General features: G+C 36.5%; 3 protein-coding genes and 1 pseudogene across 3 annotated transcripts; all 4 read right to left on the reverse strand.

Moving 5' to 3' along the window:
• Positions 1 to 1,122: 1,122 nt before the first annotated feature.
• On the reverse strand, positions 1,123 to 3,425 carry LOC132183930 (cytochrome P450 CYP82D47 pseudogene; annotated as a pseudogene).
• Positions 3,426 to 5,933: 2,508 nt separating this feature from the next.
• Positions 5,934 to 8,443, reverse strand: LOC132184485 (strychnine-10-hydroxylase-like). Its single transcript, XM_059598132.2, has 2 exons — positions 7,090 to 8,443; positions 5,934 to 6,689 (listed from the first exon to the last, which is right to left on the reverse strand). The coding sequence occupies exons 1-2, from the start codon at positions 8,035 to 8,037 to the stop codon at positions 6,051 to 6,053; spliced, it is 1,587 nt and encodes a 528-aa protein (XP_059454115.2). The 5' UTR covers positions 8,038 to 8,443; the 3' UTR covers positions 5,934 to 6,050.
• A 7,947-nt stretch (positions 8,444 to 16,390) lies between these two features.
• On the reverse strand, positions 16,391 to 19,154 carry LOC132184324 (strychnine-10-hydroxylase). The gene is made up of 2 exons (XM_059597913.2): positions 18,018 to 19,154; positions 16,391 to 17,173 (listed from the first exon to the last, which is right to left on the reverse strand). The coding sequence occupies exons 1-2, from the start codon at positions 18,957 to 18,959 to the stop codon at positions 16,547 to 16,549; spliced, it is 1,569 nt and encodes a 522-aa protein (XP_059453896.2). The 5' UTR covers positions 18,960 to 19,154; the 3' UTR covers positions 16,391 to 16,546.
• Positions 19,155 to 20,946: 1,792 nt separating this feature from the next.
• LOC132183637 (cytochrome P450 CYP82D47) lies at positions 20,947 to 23,337 on the reverse strand. The gene is made up of 2 exons (XM_059596998.2): positions 22,335 to 23,337; positions 20,947 to 21,726 (listed from the first exon to the last, which is right to left on the reverse strand). Exons 1-2 carry the CDS (start codon positions 23,253 to 23,255, stop codon positions 21,103 to 21,105), a joined length of 1,545 nt encoding a protein of 514 aa, XP_059452981.2. The 5' UTR covers positions 23,256 to 23,337; the 3' UTR covers positions 20,947 to 21,102.
• Between the last annotated feature and the right edge of the window lie 255 nt (positions 23,338 to 23,592).

Genomic DNA, 23,592 nt, shown 5'->3' on the forward strand with positions numbered 1-23,592 from the left:
GATGGGTACTCCGTGTTATCACGAACTGAGGTGGTCACTGCCTACTGGTTTGTAGATTTTCTTATCAATCAACGAATGGAGCCCACTATTAATTAGTTTTTTGCATTCCGCCACACCGGCCACCACAAAATTAAGTGAGGCAGGTGTCTCACGTTTTGCCACAAAGTGAGACTTTGAGGACAATGGGGAGAGAGACAAAGGGAGTCTTTGGGATCCGCAACAGACGAATTAATGAAGAAAATCACTTATCTACAAGTTGCTGCTAATATTCTGAGGTCGATCTTTTGGTTTGTACTGTTGCATTTTTATTTTTATTTTTTTTGAAAAAAATCAATTTTTTTACAATTAAATCATTAAATTTTAGTTCAGTTTCAAATAGGTCCATCCATAATCTATTGTCTAATTAATTAACCATTGATACTTGCTTCATGGTGGGAGAATACAGATCGAAGCTCCTTGTCAATAATGAAGATGTAGCGGGCAATGGCTAAGTAGAGATTTCGAATCACATTGAGGGCAAAATTAAAAAACAAAGTTGAACAAAAGTCCATTATAAATATTAACGAATATTAATAACCAAGTAAATAAACAATTCAACCAAATTCTTCATTATTGAAAATTTTTCAGGAAAATTGTGCACCGCTATAAGACGAAAAGGACGACACTGATGAATCAACTTCAACCGCGGACGCGTGAAATGAAAAGGGGGCCAATGACTCAGATTTTTCTTCCCATCAATCATTGTTCATTTGAAGGGGAAATATAAATTGAAACAATACAATGCACTTGACTGAACCGGATGTTGACAAGAGATTAGTGCCCTCCACCAGAACGTTTATCTTAATGTTATTAGTGGCCCCATCTCATTCACTAGCCATGCACAAGGCATCTACATCATTATGGACGAGATTACCACTTATTTTAGGAATAAAATTATTACATATGTAGTTATAGGAAAATCACTTCATAACAAAAAGATTGTAATCAGGTAATTATTATAAGATATTTCTTAATAATAAAGAGATTGCAATAATATGCAATTATTATGATTCTAATAATATGCATATTCATAATATGAGAAAAACATATCATCACAATACTCAGGCCTATTCATGAAATGTATTAGACAGTCGTCATTAATCCATAAATCTTGCAAGGTAGGCGCGGTGTGATGAGGACTTCAAGTGGAGTAGCTTTCATGTTCGTTAGTCCAGGGCTCTCAGTCATATCAACCGGTGCATTCAAAGCAGTTGAGATATCATACATGTGTAAGAAACTAGCCAATGCTAAGTGCACCATTTGAAGGCTGAAAGATATTCCAGGGCAAACTCTTCTACCACTTCCAAATGGGATTAACTCAAAACTTTTACCCCTAAGATCAACATCTTTTTGGGTGGTGAGAAATCTTTCTGGCTCGAATGCCAATGGATCCGACCATATACGTGGATCCATATGGATTTTTGAAGCGTTTGTGATTAGCCGAGTTCCTTTGGGGACATGGTAACTACCTATGACGCAGTCCTCAGAAAATTCACGTGGTGCTAATAGAGGTGCTGGTGGATATAAACGTAATGCTTCTTTGACGATGGCTTGGAGGTAGACCAGCTGATTGATATCCGACTCGTTTAAAGCTCTTTCCTTGCCCACATGGACATCAAGCTCCTCTTGTGCCTTTTTCAACACTCGGCGGTTATTCAACAATAGCGATATTGCCCAAGTTATGGTAATCGTGTTGGTGTCAGTGCCTCCTGCAATAATATTCTACAAAATGCAACTTTTTTTTAGAATATTGAGACCTTGGAACAGACATTTCTTATTGTTATTTTTTTCATAGGATAACTGGTTTGAAAAAAATTTCCTTCAACCTATCTTATTACGTGCAAAGTTTCATTTCTCATATGTTTTTTTTTTTTTTTTTTTAATATTAATTCTTAATAGTCATTTATAGTCTTTTTACTAGCCTAGGAACCCACATATTGATTTTTTCACATTAGCTCCTTAATTATTTTTTTCAAATGGTTATTTTTATATATTTTTTAATTTTAATTTTTTTTTATAACATCAAGGATATTTTGGGAAGAAAAATGTTAAAAGTGTCTAATTTGACATGTAATGGTAATATGTGGGGGCCTTGATGTCACTTTTTAAAATTTAGAGACATAATTACAAAATGGATAATAATTCCAGATGATAAAATATATTTTCCCCAAATTAATTTGAAAATTACGATTGAAAGTTAAAAAGAAAAATATACTCTAAAAATGTTTTTAAAAAAATGATTTGAATGGATAAAAAATAAATAAATTCATTTTATGATCAAAATTAGTTTCAATTCATTAACAAGCCAAAAAAGTTTTTTTTTTTTTTTTTCTTTTTTAAAAAAAGGGGGGCCAAAAAGCGAAAGCTCTACTGGCACATGCATAGAATTCCACCCAAGAAGTGAAAAAGCTAGCAATGCACGTACGTACCAGACATGTGGCTTTGTTGATCGTATCAGCATCGTAACCTGCAACGTCTTTGCCATCAAGGACACTAAGCATTACGTCCATGAAATCTTTCTCCTCTTTATCCTCATGACCCGCAGCTCTCTTACGCTTATGCTCTTCCAACCATTCTCCAACAAGACTATCCAATTCCTTTGCAACTTTCTTCATGGCCTTCTCATGTCCGCCCAAATCCAACCATCCAAGGTAAGGAATGGTATCCGACACCACAAACAACCCCATATAATGAAAGAATCCCCTCAATGACTTTTGGATTCGTCGCGACTCCTCCTCATCAGCCACTGCAGTGGTAGAAAAGTAGCGCTTTCCAGCTACCATCCTAAGAATCACGTTGAGATTCATGTCCCCGAACCACTGCTTCAACTCCACCAAAATCTGGCCTGACTCCTTTTTCTTTGTCCACACTTTGTATAGCTCTTGTAAGGTGGTTTCAACTTCAGAGACTCGAACATAGGAAAGAAGCTCAAGCCGACGGTTAGATAGTAGCTCCAAGCTCGCTGTTTTACGCATTTCACGCCAATAGGGACCATAGGGCGCGAAGCCGAACATGGCGAAGTTATAGCCCAAGTGCTTGGCGGCTACAAGCTTAGGCCTCGAGGAAACAACCAGGTTGTTGGTGGTGAAGCACTCCCTGGCCATCTCCCAACTGCTTATTACCAAAGCACGTTGCAACCCAAGTTGGATACTAAAAATTGGTCCGTACTTTTCAGCCATGGCTCCCAATGTTATATGGGGAGGATTTATTCCCCCCAACAGAGGGAGGTGACCAATTATAGGCCATGCACCTGGAGCGATAGGTGCTATTTTGGGCAAGCCAAGTCTGGACCTCCTTACAAGGTAGTAGGAACAGAGAATAACGGCCGCAAGGAGTCCTGCCATGGCAGAGTTTAGGTAAGGTGAAAGAAAATCCATTTGAGCTCATATAATTGGAGCCTTAGGGGGATTTCCATAGCTTTTATAGACGCATATTTAGCTAGTTTCGATATATTTTTGTGATATTATTTTTAATGTTGGCTTGGATGAGTCCATGTTATCACGAGGCATGCATGGTTATTGCCTATTGGTTAGTAGATTTTCTTATTAGTCAACAAATGGAGCCCACTATATATTCATTCGTTTTTTGTTTGTTTTAGTTTGCTAGGAATTCTTCTCCCAGCTCAATAAATAAAGAGATCTAGTGTTAGACGCCTTCGATCTCCTCTTTTATAAGTGAGAGAAATGGAGTATTTGGGAGCCGCACCAGAGGATCAGACCAAGTCATTACCAATTTCAGAAGAGAGGAGAACATAACAAACAATTAATCCTGATGTTTGTAGGATATTGTTAGGTGATCTAGTAGCTCTCTCAAACCAGCTATTTTATTTGTATTAAAGTGTGTTTTAATTTCATAACACTTTAATTAATTTATTAAGAAAAATAACTTCAAAATAATTGCATACCATTGATAAATAATTAAATATTAAAAGCAATTATTGAATAGCAATACTTTCGTTAGAGCATTATAGAATAAAGAAAATATTGATGTTGATTTTTAGATAAATTAATGCTACCTTATTGTTCAAAGTGGCCGGCCGGGACCAGTTATACAAGAGTGGGAGCAGGTTATTCTCCATTCCGGGCACGTGACATGCATTCTATCAAATTAACAATGGCAGATAGGAAGAAAAATCTCTGTCATTGTCCCCTTTTATCAAAATCTAACAAAATCTAACAAAATCTATACCAAGAAAAAGACGAGACAAGAAAAAGGTACGTACGTAGGATAAGTGTTTTCCACATTCATGTTTAATATCATCTTTTTTATAAACCTACTATTAAATTCGTGGGTATAGCAAGTACTCCAGCAAATAACTAATATAGCTAGATTTAACTATTATGAGCCTATTTTTGTCAAATTAGCTCCAAATGAGTTATAATGATATTTTGCAGTAAATAACAGATCGTTATTTTATTATTTCTCAAACATTACTTTTTGTTGTTTTATTTTTCTCTCTCCCCTTCTCTCTCTCCCTCACTTTCCCTTGTTTTTCATCACATTCTCAACAAGACGACTCTAGCTGCCCATGATTGTTTCTCACCATTCATTGCAAAATCGGTGGCTCCATCAACACAGACTCACACGCCCAGTCTCTTTTGGCAAGATTAGCCTGGTGGTGTCAGTGGTGGGTACAGTGGAATCTCTGTCACAAGGGGCTTAGAGCAAGGTCATAAAACAGTCACCCATGAAAGAAACTCAATTGGTAATGCTTGTGATCAAAGTGGTAAAAATTGTTCAAATTCTGACTCAAAAATCATCTAGCTAGTTGTTTTTCCTACAGAGTTCGTTGGATGGGCTCTGAAGGATTTTGTAAACATCCAGAGTTGGAAGCAAAGCTTTTATTGCATAAAGATATGCCAATACCCATGGTTTCCTATACGCCTCTCGGCAGAGTGGAGTGGATTTGGTTGAGTGGAGGGAGAGATAGGAGAGAGGGAACACAGAGTTTGCATAGGCCGGCCATAGGTTTGGGTTTTGAGTCCCAGTGAAAAAAATAAATAAAAAATAAACAATAATATTTAAAAATAAAATAGACGGTGCAATAAAAAATCTGCTGAAATTTGTATTAAAAATGAATAAATAAAATAAAAAATAATATTTTTTGACGAGGTAAAATATCAGTCGTTGCTAGAGATGCTCTTAGAGTGCCCTTTTCCTGACTGTTGCTGCATGTGGGGTCTCATCAATGATTAATCTATTAAATTTTTTAAAAAAAAATTTTGTATCCCATCATTTTGATGTAACGGTTGTCCTTTGAACCGGGAATAGAAATTGAAATAATGCAAAGCACTGATTAATTCATGGATGCTAAGATAAGTGGGAAGCAAACTCATGAACCAGCAACCGATGTTGACTAGAGGCAGCCAGACAAGAGATTAGTGCCCTTCACCATAACGCTTACACGTCCGAGAGAAATAACTGGTGTTAATATTTTATTTATATATTTTTATAAATTTAATAGATTAATTATTAGATTTGTGAGGTCTACTATTGACTTATTTTGAGTTCACATAAGTCCACAAATCTAATAGTTAATTTATAAGATGTGATGAAAAATAGATTAGATCGACAAATATTGATACCAATTATTTCCCTTATGTTAGTGTTACTAGTCTCCATCTTGTTTACTAGCCATGCATAGAAAAATGTCATTCTACTAACCATCTGCACACATATATTTTTTTAAATCTACGAATATGTATAATCAACATGTAAACTTACAAATCCAATGGTGGATTTGAATGTATTTGAAAAAAGATAATTAGAATAATGAGGCATAGCATTTCTCCAATGCATCTACATCTAACATCTTTATGGACGAGATTACAACTTATTTTAGGAATAGAATTATTACATAATTATAGGAAAATCACTTCATAACAAAAAGATAGTAATCATGTAATTATTATAACATATTTCTTAATAATAAAGATATTGCAATAATATGCATATTCATAATATGAGAAAAATCGTATCATCACAGTACTTAGGCCTAACCATGAACTCAATTAGACAGTTGTCATTAATCTATAAAAATCGGAAGGTAGGCGTGGTGTGATGAGGACTTCAAGTGGAGTAGCTTTCATGTTCGTTAGTCCAGGGGTCTCAGTCATATCAACCGGTGCATTCAAAGGAGTTGAGATATCATACATGTGTAAAAAACTAGCTAGTGCGAAGTACACCATTTGAAGGCCGAAAGATATTCCAGGGCAAACTCTTCTACCACTTCCAAACGGGATTAACTCAAAACTTTTACCCCTAAGATCAACATCTTTTTGGGTGGTGAGAAATCTTTCCGGCTTGAATGCCAATGGATCTGACCATATGCGTGGATCCATATGAATTTTCCAAATGTTTGTGATCAGCTGTGTGCCTTTGGGGACATAATAACCACCTATGACGCAATCCTTAGAGAATTCACGTGGTGTGGATAGAGGTGCTGGTGGATATAAACGTAATGCCTCTTTGACGATGGCCTGAAGGTAGACTAGCTGACTGATATCTGACTCGTTTAAAGCTCTTTCCTTGCCCACATGGATGTCAAGCTCATCTTGTGCCTTTTTCAACACTCGGCGATTGTTCAACAATAATGATATTGCCCAAGTTAGGGTAACCGTGCTAGTATCAGCGCCTCCTGCAATTATATTCTACGAAGTGCAACTTATGTTAGAATATATTACTGAATCCCCGGCAGACATTTCTTATTTTTATTTTTTATAGACATTTCTTCTTTTTATTTTTTTCATAGGATAAATATTTCCTTCAAATTGATTTGAAAAAATTTTCTTCCACCCTATTTTAATAAATATCAAGTGCCGTTTCTCATATATATATATATATATATATATAATATTTTTAATAGTTATTTATTGTCATTTTACTAACTTAGTAAAAAAAAAAAAACCAGAAAGCAATTACAAACTTAGTGAAAAAAAAAAAAAAAAAAAAAAAAAAAAAAGCAAAAGCAAAAGCTGTAGTACGGCACATGCATACAGCATACACAGTTGCACCCACTTAAGAAGTGAAAAAAGGAATGCGCGTACATACCAAACATGTGGCTTTGTTGATCGTATCAGCGTCATAACCTGCAACGTCTTTGCCATCAAGGACTGTAAGCATTACGTCCATGAAATCTTTATCCTCTTTATCCTCACCCGCAGCTCTCTTACGCTTATGCTCTTCCAACCATTCTCCAACAAGACTATCCAATTCTTTTGCAACTTTCTTCATGGCCTTCTCATGTCCGCCAAAATCCAACAACCCAATGTAAGGGATGGTATCCGACACCACAAATAACCCAATATAATGAAAGAATACCCTCACTGACTTTTGGATTCGTTGTGACTCCTCCTCATCAGCCACTGTAGTGGTAAAAAAGTAGCGTTTTCCAGCTATCATCCTAAGAATCACGTTGAGGGTCATGTCCCCGAACAACTGCTTCAACTCCACCAAAATCTGGCCTGACTCCTTGTTTTTCTCCGTCCACAATTTGTATAGCTCTTGTAAGGTGGTCTGAACTTCGGAGACTCGAACGTAGGAAAGAAGTTCAAGCCGACGGTTCGATAGTAGCTCCGAGGTGGCTATTTTACGCATTTCACGCCAATAGGGACCATAGGGTGCGAAGCCGAACATGGCGTAGTTATAGCTGAAGTGTTTAGAGGCTAAGAGCTTGGGCCGAGAGGAAGCAGCCAAGTCGTTGGTGGTGAAGCACTCCTTGGCCATCTCCCAACTGCTTATTACCAAAGCACGTTGCAACCCAAGCTGGATACTAAAAATTGGTCCGTACTTTTCAGCCATGGCTCCCAATGTTATATGGGGAGGCTTTATTCCCCACAACAGAGGGAGGTGACCAATTATAGGCCATGCACCCGCAGCGATAGGTGCTTTTTTGTGCAAGCCAGCTCTGGACCTCCTTACAAGGTAGTAAGAAAAGAGAATAACGGCCGCAAAGAGTCCTGCCATGGCAGAGTTTAGGTAAGGTAAAAGAAAATCCATTTGAGCTCATATAATTGGAGCCTTAGGGGGATATCCGATATCTATAGCTTTTATAGACGCATATTTAGCTAGTTTTTCGATATATTTTTGTGGTATTATTTTTAATGTTGGCTTGGATGGGTACTCCATGTTATCACGAGGTGGTACTACCTACTCGTTTGTAGATTTTCTTATTAATCAACGAATGGAACCCACTATTGATTAGTTTTTTGCATTCCGCCACACCGGCGGCTGCAAAATTAAGAGAGGCAGGTGTCTCACGTTTTGCCACAAAGTGAGACTTTGGGGACAATGGGGAGAGAGACAAATGGCGTCTTTGGGATCCGCACCAGATAATCTGACTAACTCATTAGCAATTTGTGAAGAGAGGAGAATAGATCGAATAATTAATCCCGATGTTAATTGTATGATGTTGTTAGGAGATCTAGTAGCTCTCTCAAACCAACTTTCTTATTTGTATTAATTATATGACTTTTATTTATTAGGAAAAATAATTGCATACCATTAATAAGTAATTAAATATTAAAAGCAATTAATTGAGCAGCAATATTTGCATTAGATTGGAAGAAAAATCTGTTATTGTCCCCTCTTACGTTTCTTCAATCTAAGAAAATCTATCCCAAGACAAGACAAGAAAAAGATAGGTAGGAAAAATGTTAGGCATTTATCTTTTTATCATATCTTTTACAAATTTTCTATTAAATCCGTGAGTCTTAGAGTTTGAATGACAGATAACACAAGCTATCAATGTGAAAAATATGAAACAATTGTCCTCGCTGTTGCTACATATGGGCCTCATCATTGCATTTCCCCCTTGCCAACTATAATTATTGGGTGTCTTTGACAACTCTCTTTTTTTTTTTTTTTTTTTTTTTTTGTTATTATAGTTGATGATGGTTAATATGGTATAAAGTTTTAAATTTTTTGTATTCGAAAGTAAAAAATTAATAAAAAAAATTGTTTTGTAGTAATTTTTTTATTTGAATAATAATAAAAAGTGAATGATGTGATATAAGAACCAAAAAAAGTGAGAATGATTTTTAACCACGACAATCATTCATCTATTGATTTCTCATTTCATTACGTAAACGATTTTTAGCAGTATTTATTGCAACTTGCAAAATCAATAATGATGTAACTAATGAATAAACCAATGGATACACAATATTATTATTATTATTATTTTTTATGATCACTACCATCTTCTTTGCAAGTTATTCAATCCATTTAATTGTTGTGAATTCTTTACCACGACATCACACGTATGTCAATTATGTACTTTCAAGCTAGGGCGATAAGTTGAATTGCTAAAAAAATTCATTCGAATAAAATTGAGCAAACGAAATTATTTCTCCTTATTAAAGAAAGCAAATTAGCCACCTGACTCAAGCATACATAACAAAGTAATAGTTTGGAACCACCGTCAAGTTCTTAGAATTGTTTGTCTAAAACAGCATAATAAAGCTAGACATGGTAATGTTTAACTTTTTTTTTTACCACGTACGGTTGATATATATCATTTATATCGGAAATAACAATATTATTTTTAACACAAAATACAGAAATTTCTTCAAAAAAATAAAGAGTTGGATTTATAGTTGGCCAACGCCGCCAACCTATTCAACCAATCAAGCCCCACCCCACCCCACCCCACCCCACCCTACCCTACACTCCCTACACTCACTCTTTCATCAGCCATTACGCCACCCCACCCTACAGTCACTCTTACATCAGCCATTACGTATTGATTTGCTACAGTTTTTCCATAAAATTAAACTGGACGCAGGGGCGGAGGGAAGGGGTTGAGAGTGGTCAAATGCCCATCCTCAACCCCCATCTTTTTTCTTTTAACCTCTTGTATTTTTTTATTTTTTATTTTTTATTTTATTTTCAGTAGAAGTTCTATTCCACCCCTCAAACACTCATCTAGGGGCAAAACGTTTATGTTAAGAATATTATGTTAAGGTTATTTATTTCCTTATGTATTTTAGGTCTGCTAAGTTTATATATCTTTAGTCTATTAGGTTATTTGCCTATCACTCATAGCCTCTCTATAAATAAAGGTCTTTGTAGTCCTTCATATTATCAATTCATATCAATACAATGTAGTCCATTTTGTGCTTTCGTTTTCCCTATTATTCTTCCGTTCTTCTATATCTCTCTATTATTCTAACATGGTATTAGAGCCACTTTTCTGTAGCCTTCAATAAACGTCTTTTTTACGTTTTCCCTTTGGTGAATTTCAGTCTCATTGCACTACATCAAGCGCCGCCAAAATTTCTGCTGCTCATAGTCTCAAAAATCGTGCCAACCTATAGATCCAGAGCCACTTAATCTGTAGCCGCCAAGCGTTTTTCCGCTCAAAATCAATTCTAAGCCTTTAACACAGCCTCATATGTGAAAATGTATCCCAGATTCATGCTTGCGAGGCACAGATCTACAGGTCTGTGGAAGATCCACCCCCATCGGCCCTTAGACGCGCCGCCATGCGCCTCTGCCAGTTTCTGCCCGCGTCGCCGTTGTTGTTGCCGAAGCTACCCACTCCTCCTCAGACAACAGATCAGACGCCGTCAAATACAGATCTAAAGATATCTGAAGCGTCCAAGCTTCCACGCGCTCACACGCGCCAGAAGAAGGTTTTGTATGTTAGTAAACGCGCCTCCACGAGCGTCCAAAGGGTTCCTCGCACTAGCAATCGCCTCAATGCTGCGCCACAGCTGTGACAAAGCTTCACACTCCACTCCAATCGACTAAATCAGACGCCGCCAAGTCCAGGTCAGAAGAGATCTGGAGCGTCCAAGCTTCCACACCCCCTCACACACCTCCAGAAAGTTCTGTATGTCACTCCACGTGCCGCTGCAGCTCCTCCACATGCGACCACGTTGGCTCGATCAGCAAGGTTGCTAATCCGCTCCACAGATTTAACGCCGCCGGTCATATCTCTGCCAAGCACTCCGCCATTAGACCCCGAACGCGCCCCTACGTGCCGGTAAAAGCTCTTGCGCGTGGGCTTCACATGTTTTGGCGCTGCCAGCCCTTCTGCGTGTGCACCACATGCGCCTGGGTCTCCAGTTTGCCAAGTTGGCCCTAGTAAAGGAGTACACTCTCAATTATTCAGGTCAAGAAAAATGTGCACCATTGTAAGATGTCACGGACAATCAATCAGCTTCACTTGACTGGTTTGTGGCTTCCAGACAAGAGATTCGTTGCTTCCACCTAGTGGCAGAGCCACATGTCAGCCATTTAAAAATTTTTACTTTTTAATGAAAATTTTGAGTTGATTGATTTATGATTCTCCTTCTGGAAAATTCTTTCTTCTTCATTCTTTCCGTGTAAGCTTTTTTTTTTTTTTTTTTTGATAGGGATGTAGCTGTGTAGATTATTTTTATCTTTTATCAAAATAATAAAATAATAAAAAGTATAGCGCCACTGCTTATATATATAAACACAAACAAACATAAATAGGGACAGTATCAATCGGTAACCCAGAAATTTGATTCAAATTGTCATGAACTCTTAGAAGTGTTCTTTACACACCTTTGAACTATTTATGCATTTTTTGTTTTTTGGTTCAATTGTGCTAGGTTGCACTTCATTTTTGTTTTAGATTATGTTTATCATATTTTAGTTTGGCCCCTACAACAACAATGTTCTAAGTCCGACACTACCTCCACCAGAACGTTTATCTTAATTAATTAATGTCAAACATTTAAAATACGAGCACATCATTCTTCGGAATATATATGTAAGTACCATAATAGCATGCACCTAAAAGTGACCATTTGATCTCCACCCTCCACGACACATGAGCTACGAACGTGTCAAAGTACAAACATATAGGTTTCGTGCTTAGTCTATCATCTTTCTCTACTAATGAATTAGTATCATGAGATGATTGTTTCAATTAGAGAAGTTGTAATCAAAGTAAGGTTGATAATTTTTTATTTGACCTGAATCAATTATATATGAATTTGATACAAAATTATCATCCCTTTAATTAAATAGGTTAATATTGGTTAAGGCTTAACTTATATAGCCTTATATCAATAACTCAACACAATTCAAATATGATATCTCAACTCACAAGTTTAACACAAAATTAATGGGTTAGAATTAAAAAGTCTAATTCGTTTAATTGAATAGATCATATTAAAATTCACCTATATAATCGTATACACGTGATAGAAACTCGAGAGTTTTTCTATTCAATATTCAAATGAAAAGAAAAGAAAAGGAATAAATTGAAGGATTGAACCTCTAATTGATTACTTCCAAATGTTTCTCAAAGCAATTGTGTGTTTTATTTGAGAATTAACCATGCATGCTATATGCGAATGATCTTATGATCTTATTCAAAGCCAACTCCATTGAAGCCAACTCTATCCTTACCTACTTTTCCACTTACACTAAGTGGTCTGGACAAAAGATGAACTTAATTAACCAAATCCTCTAAGAACCATCCTAAGAACCACGTTGAGAGTCAAGTCCCCGAACCACTGCTTCATCTCCACTGAAACACCGCCAGTCTGGAGCTTGTACAGCTCTTTTAAGGAGGTCTTCATCGCAGAGGCCTGAACATCCTTAAGTAGCTCGAGTAAGCGGTTCGAGAGTAGCTCCGAGGTGGGCTCTCAATTTTATAAAATTTGGGGCGTGACAAAAAAGTTAATTAAGGAAAAAAAAAAAAAAAAAAAGGTTCCCCCGGCCCAATAGTCAACAAAGAATCAATGACACCCTCAACCAACCTTATCTGCTTCGACGTCTTGTTTTTATGTTGGCCACTACTTTATAAGATAACTTAAAAAAATTAATTAATTAAAATAAATTTTAAAAAAAAATTCTTCAATATTAGCTAGCGCCAAATGGTCGCTTGTAAGAATTTGTATTCACTTTATTATCAATTATTATGTCCATTTACTATATATCCTAATATACATATAATAATTAATTACTTTAAACTCTTACAAGATGACGACGACATTGCATGTGGTCATGGCAAGCTTAAAACTAATGGTGGCATTAGCAAAGTGGAACTGAAATTAATGGAGAAGATATATTTTACTGTTAAGATTTTGATTTTTAGGTGTACATATGCCATTTTATTTAAATTAATTTTAAATAATTGGAAAACGGATATAATATATAATATCATATCTGAAAATTTTAATCGCACCGGCCTCATCCATACAAATTGATCCAAGCAAGTATAGATGTGAAACTGGGAGGCCAATTTCTCTCCCATAACAGTAATGGATTTCCTGCAGCTACCAAACCTAAACACAACCATAGCTGGATTGTTCGCCATACTTGTAGTTTCCTACTTGATTCAAAAGAGGTCCCGAGCTTCTAAGGGAAAAAGAGCACCCGAAGCTGCTGGCGGATGGCCTCTAATTGGTCACCTCCGACTATTAGGTGGATCTGATCAGCTCCCCCACGTGGCTTTGGGAGCCTTAGCCGAAAAGTTTGGACCGGCCTTTACCATTCGGATTGGGGTGCATCCAGCCTTGATGATAAGTAACTGGGAATTGGCCAAGGAATGCTTCACCACCAATGACGTGGCCCTATCTTCTCGTCCCAAACTTGCTGGTAAAAAATATCCCCATCCTTAGTCCAACTATATATATACAAATAAATAACAACATACAATTACTAAGCCTTATCACAAAAGCAAATTATAGGTATCCTTTTTCCAACCAGCAAATATTAGAGAAATTAAGGAAACATTGTTGAGACAACCTCTAGTCCACGGTTAGAAAGAAAGAAAAAAACCCTTAGCCCCTACACTTCCTCCTCCAGAGTATATGATCTTGAAAAAGTGTGAGGAGTCCCACCCGCCATAAAACTTGACGGCCGGTGGTCATAGCTCTAGTTGGGCACCTCTCTATTCCATCAAGTCCTTTGACTTAATTATTTGCTGCCAGGCTGCCAGAGTGACAAAAATCATAATTGAGGAATTCTTGCTCATGTTTCGTGTCCCAAGATGGCCATTTCTTGACAGATAGTAAACAATTTCGACATTTTTTATGGGTTTTTCCCTGGGCTGCATGTAGCTTTTAAGAGAAGATAGATGTAACGTTCCACCAGTCAGTCAGTGGGCTCCATTCGTTTTTTTGTTATTTTGTGGTGTTTTAGTCTGCTAGGACTCTTCTCTCAGCTGAATTAAGAGAGTTTTAGCCTCCTTCTCCTTCCGCCTTTTATTAATTTTTTTTATACCCGTAACATTTCTAGAAGCAGCAGCTTTGTACATTGCAATTTATTTTCACGTGGTTTTTTTTTTTTTTTTAATGAACAGAAATCCATTAAATGCAAGGAAAGAATACAAAGATAGGGCTACTCAACATCCTATTAAAAAGTCATCAATGGGTAAATTAATTAGCTGAAAATTATACCTCATAAAGCGGTGGTCACTAGTTTAAATTTCTCTTCCCCATCTTTTTGCACGGACATGTAAAAAAAAACAACCAAACAAACTAACGCAACCGATCGAACAAATACCATACAGTAACTAAGCCTTATCACAAAAGCAAACTATGGGTTATCCTTTCTCCAGCCAGCAATTAAATATTAAAAATTTAATTAAAAACCATTCTTCTAACTTTTTGAGATGTTAAAATGCTAATCAAATTTTCATATTCAAGTTTTTTTTTTTTTTTAATATATTATTTTCTATAAATAATATGACTAATCTATTAGCTTCAACCGCAGATCCAGCGTTAACTTTTTCATGAATGATACAAAATACATTTTTTTTCTGTTGTCTTTTGATAGATTTTCTTAGATCCCAGAAATGGAGAGAAATAATGAAATTAGATCTGGACGGTTGAAAAAAGTACAACACAAATGTTTTTTTTTTTTTTTTTCCAGCATATAAGCTAAATCCTTTATGATATATGCCATAATAAGTTATAAAATTCTCTCCTTCCACATATAAGTTAGTCATAAATTGGCGGCATCCTTTGGCTGAGTAATGTGATGTTGACTTATCGAGTTAAACTATCATTTATTCTAAAAGTTTAAATTGATAGAAAATGATAAATTTAACTATTTAACTTGTGAACTCAAACTCTTTATAAACAAGCTAAAAAAGTCCAACACATATAATATTTAACTGAAAATTGGGATAAACTGTGGAGTCATATATATGTAATCATTTAAGTAATTTAACCCAATAAAATGCTAGCTCCATCTACATATATAGTGGGGATAAAAGTGGCATGACGGGAGTGGCGCCAAGTATCAAATTCATATATATAGGTCAGGTAACTCATTTTCCTGCACGAAACAAACTATCGATCGAGTAATATATTCACCTAATTAGAGCACGTCCAGCTTCTGGTGGAAGTGATGTTTTAATTACGAGCAATTATTTGAGCTCTTCTTAGTATCCAAATTAAATAGAAAGAAGAGGCCAGGAAGAGTCCGAAGAGAAAAAGGCAAGGATAGTGGCCCCATGAAAGTTGTAGAAAAGGATGCGTGTGTCAGGAAAGAGCATATATCTTTCAAGAAAATGAGCACCACTATTGTAAGACGTAAAGGGCACTCAATTGAGTAATTTTAGGTGGCTTAGTTATGTTTTATTTGTGTTTTACTAAGAATAATGTAGCTATTAATTAAAATTATCATTTGATTAAAATTTAATAATGATCAATCACAAGTCCAATGATGATTTTAATAGCCACATTATTCTTAGTAGGACACAAGTAGGCTACCTAGAATTACTTCACTCAATCAGCTTCAACCACGGACGCGTGAATGATACAAAATACCTTTTTTCCTGTTTTGTCTTCAGATAGATTTTCTTAGACCCCAGAAATGGAAAAGTGGCCAATGACTCAGATTTTTCTTCCTGTCAGCCATTGTTAATTGAGGAATGACATAGACACACAAAAAAAAATGGTATTTTTCTTGAGGAAAATGGTTTTTTTTTTTTTTAAAAAAAAAAAGATCATTATTATGAAGAAAAATACCTTTTTTTTTAAAAAAAAAAAAAATACCAAATAGAAAAAGAACCACATAGAATATTATTGCTTTAGAATTTTTTTTTTATTTTGTTTTTTTTTTTAAAAAAAAAAAAAACACATAAAAGAAAAGTTTGGCCAAAATTGTGTCAAAAAGTTGTGTCTCTATTTTTTCTCTTGTTAATTTGACAGAGATTTCCTTTTTTTTCTTTTTTCCTTTTTCAATCATTTTGATGTAAATCATGTAATGGTTTTCCATTGAACCGATAATAGAAATTGAAACAATTAATGCAATGCACTTGACTTAATTGTGCATGCCAAGATAAGTGGGTGGCAAACAACATCTTTATTGACGAGACTACAACTTATTTTGGAATATAGGAAAATCACTTAATAACGATTGTAATCATGTAAGTATTATAAAATGTTTCTTAATAATAAAGAGATTGCAATAATTTACAATTATTATGATTATAATAATATGCATATTTATGAAAAAATCCTGTCATTGTAGTACTTAGGCCCATCCTTGAACTTTATTTGACAGTCGTCATTTATCCATATAACTCGGAAGGTAGGCGCGGTGTGATGAGGACTTCAAGAGGAGTGGCTTTTAAGTTCGTTAATCCAAGGCTCTCAGTCATATCAACACGTGCATTCGAAGGAGTTGAGATGTCATACCTGTGTAAGAAGCTAGCCAATGTTAAGTGCACCATTTGAAGGCCAAAAGATATTCCAGGGCAAACTCTTCTACCACTTCCAAACGGGATTAACTCGAAACTTTTACCCCTAAGATCAACATCTTTTAATTGGGCGGTGAGAAATCTTTCCGGCTTGAATGCCAATGGATCCGACCATATGCGCGGATCTATTTGAATTTTCCAAATGTTTGTGATCAACCGGGTGCCTTTGGGGACATGGTAACCACCTATGATGCAGTCCTTAGAGAATTCAAGTGGTCCTGATAGAGGTGCTGCTGGATATAAACGTAACGCCTCTTTGACAATGGCCTGAAGGTAGACCAATTGATTGATATCTGACTCGTTTAAAGCTCTTTCCTTGCCCACATGGATGTCAAGCTCTTCTTGTGCCTTTTTCAACACTTGGCGGTTGTTCAACAATAGCGATATTGCCCAAATTATGGTAACTGTGTTGGTGTCAGCGCCTCCTAAAATTATATTCTACAAAAGTACAACTTTTGTTAGAATATTGAGACCATAGAACATACATTTTTTTTTGTTATTTTTTTCACCGGACAAAAATTTCATTCAAACTAGTTTGAGAAAATTTCTTCAAATCTACTTTAATAAGTGCCAAATATCATCTCTCACATGTTTTTTTTAATATTCTTAATATTCATTTATTGTCATTTTACTTAGCTATGATCTTAAACATTGATTTTTTTTACAAACCCAAACATGTTAGACACTTGGGACTTATTAGAATAGGTTGAAGGAAATTCCCTCCAAACCAGTTTAAAAGAAATTTGTGTCAATTTTCATATTAGCTCCTTAATTATTTTTTTCAAATGGTTATTTTTATATTTTTTTTAATTTTTTTTTATAACTTCAAAGATATTTGAGAAGAAAAATGCAAAAGTATCTAATATGACACGCAATTGTAGTATGTTGGGCATTGAGATGTCACTTTTTAAAATTTGGAGATGCAATTAAAAAATGGATAATAATTCCGGAGAATAAAATATATTTTCCCCAAATTAATTTGAAAATTGCGATTGAAATTTAAAAAGCAAAATCTACTCTAAAATGTATGTATATATATATTTGAATGGATAAAAAATAGAGAAATTCAATTTATGATCAAAATTAGTTTCAGTTCGATCATTAACAAGCCAAAACAGTTTTTCAACAAAAAAAAATAAAAAAACAAAACAAAAAAATAAAAAATAAAAACAAAACAAAAAAAAGGCTAAAAAGCGAAAGCTCTACTATAGCTGGCAAACCGCAAATGCATATAGTTGCACCCAATTAATATAAGAAGTGAAAAAGGAATGCGCGTACGTACCAAACATGTGGCCTTGTTGATCGTATCAGCGTCATAACCTGCAACGTCTTTGCCATCAAGGACTGAAAGCATTACGTCCATAAAATCTTTATCCTCTTTATCCTCACCCGCAGCTCTCTTACGCTTATGCTCTTCCAACCATTTTCCAAGAAGACCATCCAATTCTTTTGCAGCTTTCTTCATGGCCTTCTCATGTCCACCCAAATCCAACCACCCAAGGCAAGGTATGGTATCCGACACCACAAACATCCCAATATAATGAAAGAATTCCCTCACTAACTTTTGGATTCGTTGCGACTCCTCCTCATCAGCCACTGCAGTGGTAGAAAAGTAGCGTTTTCCAGCTACCATCCTAAGAATCACGTTGAGACTCATGTCTCCAAACCACTGCTTCAACTCCACCAAAATCTGCCCCGACTCCTTTTTCTTTGTCCACACTTTGTATAGCTCTTGTAAGGTGGTCTCAACTTCGGAGACTCGAACGTAGGAAAGAATCTCAAGCCGACGGTTAGATAGTAACTCCGAGGTGGCTATTTTACGTATGTCACGCCAATAGGGACCGTAGGGTGCGAAGCTGAACAGGGCGAAGTTATAGCCAAAGTGTTTGGCAGCTACAAACTTGGGCCTCGAGGAAACAGCCAAGTCGTTGGTGGTGAAGCACTCCTTGGCCATCTCCCAACTGCTTATTACCAAAGCACGTTGCAACCCGAGATGGATAGTAAAAATTGGCCCGTACTTTTCAGCCATAGCTCCCAACGTTATGTGGGGAGTGTTTGTTCCCCCCAACAGAGGGAGGTGACCAATTATAGGCCATGCACCCGCAGCGATAGGTGCTTTTTTGGGCAAGCCAACTCTGGACCTCCTTAGAAGGTAATAGGAAAAGAGAATAACGGCCAGGAGTCCTGCTATGGCAGAGTTTGAGTAAGGTGAAAGAATATCCATTTTAGCTTATGATTGGAGCCTTAGAGCATTCTCAGCAGACTCCCTTATAGGGAGTCTGTTCCCTATGTGTAGGAAATATGTCCAAAAAATCACAAAAAATGTCCCACAGCAGATTCCCTAAATGAGCCTCAACCATGAGGATCGCTACAGTAGAACCCAAAGTATAGGGTTCTACTATTGCGATCCTTATGATTATTAAATTCAAAAAAAACATTTCTCTCTCTTCTTTACACTCTCCTCTCTCCTCTCTCCTCTTACAATTCTCTCTCCTCTCTCCTCTCATATATATAATATAATTAAAAAAATAAATATTTTAATGATATAGGGAATGATTAAGGGAAGCTATTGGGGCATATTTTGACATAAGGAAGCAAAAAGTAGTTTGGATCCTTAAATATAAGAAAAATGACGAGGAAACTACTAGGAATGCTCTTAGGGGGTTATCTTTGACTATGAGAACTTGGAATTAGCTTTTATAGACGCATATTTAGATATTTTGTGGTACTATTTTTAATTTTGACTTGTATGAGTCCATGTAATTATATTAATGAGCTCATTTTTTGTAGTTTACTAGGAATTATTATCCCAGCTGAATTAAGAATGTTTTAGACGCCTTCTCCTCTTTTATAAGAGCCAAAAATGGGAGAAATATCTTTTAATTAAATTGAGCTGGAGAAAGTTTTTTCCAACCAACCTTTAAAATTTTTATATGTAACAAAATTGAGAAATATCACTATTCTTCTTGTGGAGGCGTAAGAGTGGTGATAGATAGAGGTATCCATTGTGTTCCGTCTATATACCGCCCAGTAGGTCCAGTAGGATTGGGTTTTGGATTTTTTTTTTTTTTTTTTTTGTTTCTCAAATTTTCATTTAAAAAACAGTTAGCGGTTAATTGTGGTTTTTTCTTATTTAACCCTCTATGTTTTTCAGCAAGAACAACATGCCTTCCATGCATCATTGCTTCCATTAAGGGTATCCTCGATCAACCTCACTACCATCCCTTCCATTCACAAGAACAAGAAATTAATGTGGCCATTAATGACCTTAAAGATAAGATTTCAAGATGGAAAGCCAAACTTCTCTCTCGAGCTGTTAGGGACCACCCTTATGACCAAGTCTGTGGCCAATGCAATTCCCACATACATATATCATGCATGTCCTTTTCTTTCTTCCCAAATCTTTGTGTCAATCTCTCAATTCCACCATAAGAATATTCAACACGTACGTACAATATTCAAATATATCATGAGGTGGTTACGACCTTTTAAGAGATAACGTTCGTGACTTTGCCTTCCTCCAATCAATCAATGGGCTCCATTCGTTTTTTGTTATTTTGTGGTGTTTTTTGTTTTTTGTTTTTTTTCTAATTTTTTTTTTTTAATGTATCGATGATTTTAAAAATCAGGTTACGTTTGAAGTTATTAGAGGATGGAGAAGGCGGCTAAAACTCTCTTACTATTTTGCTGAGAGAATAATGCATTATTCTCTCAGCAAAATAGTAAGAGAGTTTTAGCCGCCTTCTCCATCCTCTCCATCCTCTAATAAATTCAAATGTGACCAGATTTTTAAAATTATCAGTATATTAAAATTCAATAATAATCATTTTCAATTCAAAAGTGACAGTATAACCCTCTCTTTATTAATTTTTTGTAAACCCGTACGTAGCATTTCGCTAGCTTTGTACATTACAATTTATTTTAACGTAGGTCTTTTTTTTTTTTTTTCTTTATTTTCCTTTCAGCATCATGGATTCTTATTTTATTTTATTTTATGAACAAAAATCCATTAAACGCAAACGAAAGAACACAAAGACAAGAGTGCTCAATACTCTATTAAAAAGTTTTAAGGGGTATGTAGCTCAATTAGCTGAAAATCGCATTTTATGAAATGGTGATCAATAGTTCGAATCTCCCTCTCTCCTCATCTTGTGCAGAAATAAAATAAATAAATAAAACCAAACAAACTAATGCAACCAATCGAACAAAGTACACCATGCAATTACTAATTAAGCCTTATCACAAAAGCAAACTATATGGGTTATCCTTTCTCCAACCAGCAATATTATTAGAGAAATTAAGGAAAGTATATGTTGCTGAGACAAGCCTAGCTTTTTGTTTTTCATCAAACTGCAGTAGTACAATATTTATTCATAAAGATTTGGTGGCAAGCGAGGTTTGAGGACAACCTCAAGTGGCGTGGATTTGATGTTTGTTAATCCAAAGGTTGCAGTCATATCAACTGGAGCGTTTGATGGAGTTGAAATATCAAACGCATGTATCAGACTAGCTAATGTCAAGTGCAACATTTGAAGGCCGAAAGATATCCCAGGGCACGCTCTTCTACCGGCACCGAAGGGGATGAGCTCAAAATTTTGACCTTTGACATCGAAGTTCTTGTGGGTTGTGAGAAATCTCTCTGGCTTGAACTCTAATGGGTCAGACCACACCAAAGGGTCTGTCTGGATCTTCCAAAGATTGACCACCAGACGGGTTCCTTTTGGGACATGGTAGCCACCAATGGTGCAGTCTTCCGTGGATTCTCGTAGCCCAGATAGAGGCGCAGGTGGGTATAGCCTTAGAGCCTCTTTGACAATGGCTTGGAGATACAATAATTTGTTGATATCTTCTTCACTGACTAGTCTTTCCTTGCCCACATGGATGTCCACTTCCTCTTGGGCTTTTCTTAAAGCGTGCCGATTATTCAACAATGCTGACAGTGCCCACGTCAGAGTGACCATGGTTGTGTCCGCGCCTCCTGATACCATAGCCTACATGGTGCAATTTTTGTTAATAGCTGTAAATAAAAAAATTAGTGATTCTTAAAACAAAAATTCTGGTCACATCTAGGTGAAAGCGTTGTTCATTACTTATGTCGGGGAGACAAACACTAAGGGAGTCCAACAAAAATAAGTTAATATACATATTAGGACACAACTTTTAGCTCAAAAGCTTAAGTTAATGGGCTTACGTATATTAATCACTCTTATTTTTTATATTTTCTCAATGTGGGATACAAACATCATAATTAAGTGCATGCACAACAAATCTTCCATCACTTGTGAGTTGTAAGTCTCTATCACATTGACCAAACTCCCCCACATGCACACAAGAGTGCCACGTGTACTTCAAGAGAAATCTCTCTTTTTACCGAAATCAAACCAAACGCGTGTATCAAGCGTGAAAACTAACTATGGGCTCAGGAGTTAAATAAGAGTAAATTAATATACATATTAGGACACTACTTCTAACCCAAAAGCTTAAGCTCAAGAGCTTGGATCCACTTAGATATATTAATTACTCTTATTCTTTATATTTTCTCAATATGAGACATAAACTTCACAATTGCATCCACGACAACTTAAAATAAGATATGTACCAAACATGTAGCCTTGTTGACGGTATCAGGATCAAAGCCAGCCAGGTCTGCGCCATCAAGGATCGACAACATTACATCCATGAAATCTTGCTGCCCTTTAGCCTGATCACCTGAAGCTCTCCTCTTCCGGTGCTCCTCCAACCACTCTGTTGCTAAACAATCCATCTCTTTCGCTGTTTTCTTCATGGCCTTCTCATGTCCACCCAAATCCAACCACCCAAGATAAGGAATGGCGTCCCCAACCACAAACTGCCCCATCAACTGAAAGAACTCCCTGAATGCATTCTGACACCGTCGTGCATCTTCATTGTCACCGGAGTATCGCTTTCCAACTACCATTCTAAGAACCACGTTGAGAGCCAAATCCCCGAACCATTGCTTCATCTCCACTGAAACACCATCAGTACTCCAAAGCTTGTACAGCTCTTTTAAGGAGGTCATCACCTCGGAGGCTCGAACATCCTTAAGTAGCTCGAGTCGGCGGTTTGAGAGTAGCTCCATGGTGGTTATCTTGCGCATCTCACGCCAATAAGAGCTATAGGGGCTGAATCCAAACATGACATAGTTGTAACCCAAGTGTTTGGAACCAACAAGGTTGGGACGAGAAGATAGGGCGACGTCGTTGGTGGTGAAGCACTCCTTAGCCAACTCCCAGCTACTTATCACCAAGGCTGGATGCACCCCAATCCGAATGGTAAAGGCTGGTCCATACTTTTCGGCCAAGGCTCCCAAAGTGATGTGGGGGAGCTGAGATCGGGCTAATAGCCGCAGGTGACCAATTAGAGGCCATCCGCCTGCAGCTTCGGGTGCTCTTTTTCCCTTAGAAGCTCCGGACCTCTTTTGGATAAAGTAGGCAACTACAAGTATGGCAAACAATCCAGCTATGATTGTGCTTAGATTTGGTATTCGCAGGAAATCCATTGTACGTAGCTGATCACTTTGTCTTGAGTTGTTGAAGGCCCTCTAGTTTCACATACTTGTATACTTGCTCGGTTCAATTTTACATCATTTAAAAATATTTTAAATAAAGTAATTGTATGCCGATTGCCGTGTAAAGTGTAAATAGTTAAATGCAATAAAACAAAACTATGACCATGCATTATCTGTCATTTAGTTTTTTCCTTTTTTTATATATACGGCACGATGAAATTTTATAAGTTATCTTATAGATTAGGGACGAACAGAGGAAGAAGACGTCGACGCAATTGTTAAATATATTGGATAATATATTAGAAGCGGAAGAAAGAGAGAGAGAAGA

The sequence above is a fragment of the Corylus avellana genome, chromosome 7 (genome assembly GCF_965113065.1).
Source record: "Corylus avellana chromosome 7, dhCorAvel1.hap1.2, whole genome shotgun sequence".
In the NCBI taxonomy this organism is placed as follows: domain Eukaryota; kingdom Viridiplantae; phylum Streptophyta; class Magnoliopsida; order Fagales; family Betulaceae; genus Corylus; species Corylus avellana.

Excerpts from the sequence above, each read along its gene's own strand:
- LOC132184485 (XM_059598132.2), bottom strand. The coding sequence starts at position 8,037 with ATGGATTTTCTTTTACCTTACCTAAACTCTGCCATGGCAGGACTCTTT. Across the intron at positions 6,690-7,089 it reads TCAACAAAGCCACATGTTTG|AATATAATTGCAGGAGGCGC; the intron begins GTATGTACGCGC and ends TGCACTTCGTAG.
- LOC132184324 (XM_059597913.2), bottom strand. The coding sequence starts at position 18,959 with ATGGATATTCTTTCACCTTACTCAAACTCTGCCATAGCAGGACTCCTG. Across the intron at positions 17,174-18,017 it reads TCAACAAGGCCACATGTTTG|AATATAATTTTAGGAGGCGC; the intron begins GTACGTACGCGC and ends GTACTTTTGTAG.
- LOC132183637 (XM_059596998.2), bottom strand. The coding sequence starts at position 23,255 with ATGGATTTCCTGCGAATACCAAATCTAAGCACAATCATAGCTGGATTG. Across the intron at positions 21,727-22,334 it reads TCAACAAGGCTACATGTTTG|GCTATGGTATCAGGAGGCGC; the intron begins GTACATATCTTA and ends TGCACCATGTAG.